General features: G+C 36.7%; 1 protein-coding gene across 2 annotated transcripts in view; it reads right to left on the bottom strand.

Moving 5' to 3' along the window:
- Nucleotides 1–1,766: 1,766 nt before the first annotated feature.
- The window catches only part of GAR1 (GAR1 ribonucleoprotein), a 9,535-nt gene continuing 4,513 nt past the window's right edge, over nucleotides 1,767–6,788 (bottom strand). For both annotated transcript variants that reach the window (XM_011945757.1, XM_011945756.1), the window contains exons 5-7: nucleotides 3,919–4,060; nucleotides 2,447–2,515; nucleotides 1,767–2,081 (exon numbers count right to left, since the gene is read on the bottom strand). In XM_011945757.1, the coding sequence (XP_011801147.1) occupies nucleotides 2,068–2,081; nucleotides 2,447–2,515; nucleotides 3,919–4,060 (225 nt within the window). In that variant the 3' untranslated portion in view covers nucleotides 1,767–2,067. The remainder of the gene's footprint in view (nucleotides 2,082–2,446; nucleotides 2,516–3,918; nucleotides 4,061–6,788) is intronic.

Raw genomic sequence — 6,788 nt, 5'->3', positions numbered from 1 at the left:
TTTGGGTCATACTACCTTCCTTTTCTATAATAAGTTATACCTAGTTGTAGCATCCATGACAACGTTTCCAGAAATAATTATTCTAAAAACTGAGAAATATGTAATTTCAGATAGTCAGCTTTCTGCTGCAGATGAAAGTTTTGATAGGAGTGAGGTATGTGCATTTGAAGTTCTTTTTTATGCTTCTTTCATGAGTGATACAGAAAAGCTATATTGGGATACGGCTTAGAAATACATGTGAATTTGATTCAAAATGAAATGCCTCAAAAAAAACCCCAAAACTAGGCCAGGTGCGGTGGCTCATACCTGTAATCCCAGCACTTTGGGAGGCCAAGGCAGGCAGATCACCTGAGGTCAGGAGTTCAAGACCAGCCTGACCAACATGGAGAAACCCCGTCTCTACTAAAAATACAAAATTAGCCGGGCATGGTGGCACATGCCTGTAATCCCAGCTACTCAGGAGGCTGAGGCAGGAGAATAGCTTGAACCTGGAAGGTGGAGGTCGCAGTAAGCCAAGATTGCACCACTGCACTCCAGCCTGGGAAATAAGAGCAAAACTCCATCTCAAAAAGACAGAAACTATAAGGAAAAAAAGGGAAAAGATGTGGAAATAAAAGCTTAAAGATGGCCAGTGACCAAAAGATATGCATAAGCTGAAAAGGTAAAATCTCCAAGTGGTTTGTCTACTGATCTATATATTATCTCCATTATTGCCATTTTAGATTTATTTTTAATGTTAAAAAAAACTGTAGAAATGTTGCACTATTATTAATTGTCCTTGGGACAATGCCATCACCCTTTGGTGCTCACGAACATCTTTTCCAAACCAAAAGCAAAAACCCTGGCCCTAACACTGCATGGAAATTTCATCACCACAGTTTTAAATCAAATAATCTCCTGTCCTAAACTGTAAAAGCATAACTGCCTATTACTGTAAAAACTGTAATTTTCAACACATTTGCTCATCATATATATTAATTCATCCTGCTGCAATTCCATCAATCAAAAAAAGATAAAACCCCAAATACTGACAAAGACAACACTGTATGCTCCTCAAATGAGCATTCAAGAGCATTCCTCCATGAGCATGTTAGATAATTTAACAAATGATATAGAAACATCATTCCTTCTGAGAAGTGAAAAATGAATGGCAGGCTAAATGGCTCCATATCACAGCATTCTAACTTGCTACCACAGTCATTTCTTTACATTCACTAGCAATGGTGACCAAAACTAATTTCATTTTTAACATCCTTACCCAGCAATCTGAACATGTAGTATGCAATCAAATATTCACGTGTACTGAATAACACCTTAAACTTTTAGAGTCCCTTTAAAAAAGTAAAAGTAACATTCAGTAAAACTTTTAATATTCATGTTGGATGAGAAAAAGTAACTGCTTTTTAAAAATTTCTTGCTATGGTTTTTCACTTGAACAGACCTACTCCATCTTTAATACATTACTAATATGGAAAATTTTTAAATCAATTATTAATTGCAATTAGAGAAACAGCTTAACTGATTTACGTATTAAAATACAAAAGGTAAATACAGAGCTATCTTCTCATACATAAAAGGCCAGGGTTTTGAAAGGGGGTGTTAATTTGTAAATACTCTTAAAGTACTGCTACAGCAGCCTATTTTTTAAAATATCAGTAATACAAATAAATCCTTTTTTCGATCTGCAATTCACTGTGTTTAAGTTTTAGTTATTCCTTTCTACTTCAAAAATGGGTTTCATTTAATAAACACACTCTAAATAACTCAAGGGAATAAAACACTTTATTTTAAAAATTCAAATATGCTTCAAATGAAAACTCCTGCCATATATTAGGCACCCACAGAGTGCCAGGCACTGTACAAAACATTAGAAAGATTTGTTCATGCTCTTTTAGAGCAAGATTCACTATTCCGTTGCTTTGCATGACGCTAACATTTTTGATCCATTGTTATAAAATGACCAAGATCTTCAAGATTTGCTCAAGAACCAAGTTTCCAATCCACAGTAGAAAAAGATCATGCAGGTTAATGCAGAAGTCAACTGGTGATGTCTGTCAACTGTTTCACTTAATGTCCTCTTCCTAAGAAAAAATTAAAGTATTAAGGGCACAGAAAATGGATTTTTAATAGTATTGTAACGTAAATCTCAAGTTTAAAATCAGCATTAGTTCCTATAATGTTTAGCAAACATACTTTACCAAATTTAACTGTCATTCATATTACACCTTTTTTTTTCAAATTAATAATAAAGCAAAACAAATTAGAATTAGGTTAAAAAACTGAAAAGGTAAAAACAAGTGATATAAAATGAAACCACAAATTAGGCTAAGCAAAGAACACCATAGTGTTCCATATACTTGCTGGCAGAAAAAATTAAACTTAAGCAAAAACAAAATGTCAGATAATATCAATTCTAAAAATTAAGCAATTTAAAGATAATACCTACCTCTGAAACCACCACCTCTTCCTCCTCTGAAGCCTCCACCTCCACCTCCTCTTCCACCTCTAAAACCACCTAAAAACATTTATTAAATAATAATGCAAAATATTTAAATAGTAGATAAATAATAAACATTAAGTTATTAACTATATAACCTCTTATACTGATAAGCCTACAAAGATCAATACAATAACTATAATTATAATGAATAAATATAGATTCACATATTTTATCATGGAAAAAATTTTACAAGATAAAAATGGAGAAACTAGTAGTTTACCAACTGGGCAACAGGTTAAATCTCCAGATTATTCAATTTCAATAAATTAGAAAAACTTGTTAAAGTATGATTCAGTCTTGTTAAATGTATGATTATTGCCTTAGCTCTTGCTTATGATAAATACTTTTTGATTCAACTAAGGATAGTTTGATGGAACTAAGGCTTTTTATCCTAAGAACAACGGATGGCAGATATGGGTGCTTTTGTTCTGGGGGCACGATAATAAATATGATAGTTAAGGTTAACTGAGCTACATAAGTAAGATTTTAAAAAAATAAGATAGTTGTGAATTTTTTGAAATGTTAAATGATACTCAACATCAAATGAGAACAGGGGAATCTCTATTCATCAAATTCTCAAGAAGATACCCCTGAAAATTTTCCTACCTATATGGACGCAAAAAAGTACCTTTATAGAGTGAAATGATGATTAAATTGAGAGATGCCAAAGTAAAGCATTCCTTCTCTTTTTCAGCTCCAGTAACAAAAGCTGTCTAAGCCCAACTTTCAGTTCCTCTCCCTTTCCACTTTGGCTCTGCCCATTACCTCATCACTCCCCGTCCTCCTACTCACAGGGCATGGCAGTCCCCCTCCCCAGAGCCCTGCTCATCACCTAGCTGCCCATAATGATGAATGTGCCAAAACCTTGGGGGAAAGGCGTACATCTAAACAGTGAGATCACAATGAATTTATTAGTTCTTGACATGACATCAGAAGATACGCATTTTAATTCTGGGTCTGCCAATTGTTTGACTGGGGCAAATTAATTTCTGTAAGTCTCCATTTCCTCATTCATAAAATAAGGATATCATCTATCTCAAAAGCTTTTGCTGAGTATTAAAAGAATATACACGGAAATTAAAAGAATGTATGACCAGCTTTCAGCATGCAGTCTACACTCAATGACATTAACTAAGAAGTTAAAATTAAGATAATCCTATGGTTTATTAAAATGCCCAAGAAAACATGAATAACCCAAAGAAATGAAGTCCCTCAAAAGTATACTTTAGTAGATTTTTTTCTTTTTAAGCAAGTTGTTGAAATGAAGCATTATTATTATGGACAATCTGCCAATATTTGAAAGCAGCTTTAATAAAAAGAACCATAAGGGAGGGTTTGCTATGTACAAAGCTAAATTGTATTATATTAATCAGCTATGACTTTGAAATTTCATTAGAAATTTTCCCCAAGTAACTCACCGCCTCTGCCACCACCTCTGCCACCTCCTCCTCTTCCTCCTCCTCGGCCTCCCCTGCCACCACCTCTTGGAGGTCCTTTCTCACCTGGAGGTCGAGGTAAAAACCTCTGGAGTGGCAGCAGCTTATATGGATCTATATAAAACTGGAAACATAATAAAAGCAATTAGTACGACTTGGGGGACAGTATAGTATAATCATTAAGAAGCTACATGATAGAGTCAAAACTGCCTGGGTTCAAACTCCCCCAACCCTACCACTTTCTACTATGTATCTCTGGGTAGGGACTTAATTTCTTACTACCTTAGGTTTCTTTTTTTTTTTTTAAGTTCTGGGATACATGCGCAGAACGAACGAGCAGGTTTGTTACATAGGTATACATGTGCCATGGTGGTTTGCTGCACCTATCAACCCATCAAAATAGGTTTTAAGTCCCGTATGCATTCGGTATTTACCCTAATGCTCTCCCTCCCCTTCCTCCCACCACCCCCCGACAGGCCCAGGTGTGTGATGTTCCCCTCCCTGGGTCCATGTGTTCTCATTGTTCAACTCTCACTTATGAGTGAGAACATTTGGTGTTTGGTTTTCTGTTCCTGTTAGTTTACCTTAGTTTCCTTATCTGTAAAATGTAGAGAATAGAGTATCTATCTCACATGTTTGTGTGATGATCAAAAAAGTGATGTATATAAGGCACTTGCACTTTGGCACACAATAAGCATTACATGCATATAAAAAAATCAAGACCAATTCAATCTCATTTGTCTTTAGAAATAGATTATTTAACATTTCCACTCGACAGAACTGCCATAAGAAAAATAAAACTATTTAAAACACAGCATTAAAATTCAAAATAAAGCATTCGCATACTAGCTGTTTCAAGTCTTTAATAAAGATCAAAAGGGTAACTATCTTCTGAACACACAAAGTAATGAAGGATATACAAAAACTATACCCATCCCATAACTGGGGTTAAAGAGAACATTTCTCAGATAATGAAATGTAAAGGGCATATTGTATCATAGTTCTTCTACACAAAACACACGAGGATTTCCAAACTGTAATATATTACTTATAAGATACCTGCATCCCGCTCTAGATATCACCTTATTACTCATCTTCCCTTCACAGCCCATCATCTCAAAAATATTGTCTAGATCTACACTGTTCAATATGGCAGCCACTAGCCGCAGGTGGCTTATATTTAAATTAATTAATGATTAAAAATTCAGTTCCTGAGTCACATGAGCCACACTTCAGGTGCTCAATAGCTACATGTGGCTAAGAGCTACTTTACTAGGCAGGGACTCCCATCATTGCAGAAAGTTCAAGTGGAGAGCACCGGTCTACAGACTTCGTAATAATGCAGGCTGGGTAAGGAGGGCGGAATCTCAACATAGCAGGGGGTACGCAAACCAGAAGGTAGAATGTACTCAAGTTAGTATCTGTAAGTAAAAAGGAAAAACCCAAAAAACTAAATAAGCCCTCAAATAAATAATTCTGAGAAAAGGGACAGGGATTCTGATGAATTTAAGTGGCTATTACCAGCTTTTTTGTTTTCCAGGTCACAAGATGAGAATCCCTCTTCAGCATTGTTTCTTTCTGGGCTCAACAGCTCCAGGCATGCCAGAAGCAGTCAATCCCAGGAGTATTTGCCAAGGTTTCTACAACTAGTAATCATATGCTAACAAGAAGCTATTGTCTCCTTCTCATTTCCTATTCCATTCTGGCTCCTGGGCCCACCACTGCACTGGCTCCATGACTCCCTGACGTCTATGTGGCTGTCTTCCAATGAACACTTTGCATCATTTTGCCATAGCTGAGCAGTCCCTCCTGGAAACACTCTCAATTTCTGTGATACCACTTTTATGACAGGCTTGTGGTTTGCTTTTTTTTAACTGGCAATTCTGAGTTTCCACTAACAGACATTTAGCTTTAGGAGGTGCCCCAAACTTTTCATAGGTGTTCTTTTCCTTTCATTCTTTCTTCCTACACTGTGTTAACAAATTCCCAATTCCATTTCCAGTCTATACTCTTCCTTTAAACTTCTGACCATGACTGTCTCACAAGTACCTCAACCCCACTATGTCCAAAACCAAACTCATTATCTTCCCCTAATCCCCATCTTCTGCACTGTTGCCCATTTAATTAATCGGTACCATCACCCACAAAGATGTTGATGTCAGACATCTGAAAGATGGTGATATTTTTTACCTCTTCAATTTCGATAGCTAGTCGATTACAATGTCCTATTGATTCTACTTCCTGTACCTTTCATATATCCATTTTTTCCATTTCCACTGTCACTACCGAGTCCAAAATATCATCTCTTTCAGAACTACTATTATAGGCTCCTACCTGGCCCCTCTCACACAATACTGACCTCTTCCCAAGGCGCCTTTTTATCTTCCCAGTATTCTTTTGAAGCATATATTTAACTGTGTTATCCCGTCATTCAAAAATAAAACACAATTGAAACTAAAGTCTAAACTCTTTCTTATGACCTGAAGGCTTAAGTTAATCAAGCCCCCTCCTACCTCTCTGGTCTTAATTCACAACTTTCCCCACCTCTCCTAAACGTTTCATTCCTAACCTATACGTCCGCCTTTTTGTATCCTTTCAGTTGCCTGCTCTCAGAGACTGCACACACTGTTCTCTCTACTTGGAATGCACTTTCCTCTTCCTCTTTCACTAGCTCAGAAATTCTCAAGTGTTTGCCTAACTACATCAAAATTATCCAAGTGCTGGCCGGGTGCAGTGGCTCACGCCTGTAATCCCAGCACTTTGGGAGACCGAGGCGGGTGGATCACAAGGTCAAGAGATCGAGACCATCCTGGCTAGCACGGTGAAACCCCGTCTCTACTAAAAATACAAAA

The sequence above is a fragment of the Colobus angolensis genome, unplaced genomic scaffold (assembly GCF_000951035.1).
Source record: "Colobus angolensis palliatus isolate OR3802 unplaced genomic scaffold, Cang.pa_1.0 Scaffold244, whole genome shotgun sequence".
Lineage (NCBI taxonomy): Eukaryota > Metazoa > Chordata > Mammalia > Primates > Cercopithecidae > Colobus > Colobus angolensis.
This window is presented reverse-complemented; position numbering and strand designations above follow the sequence as displayed.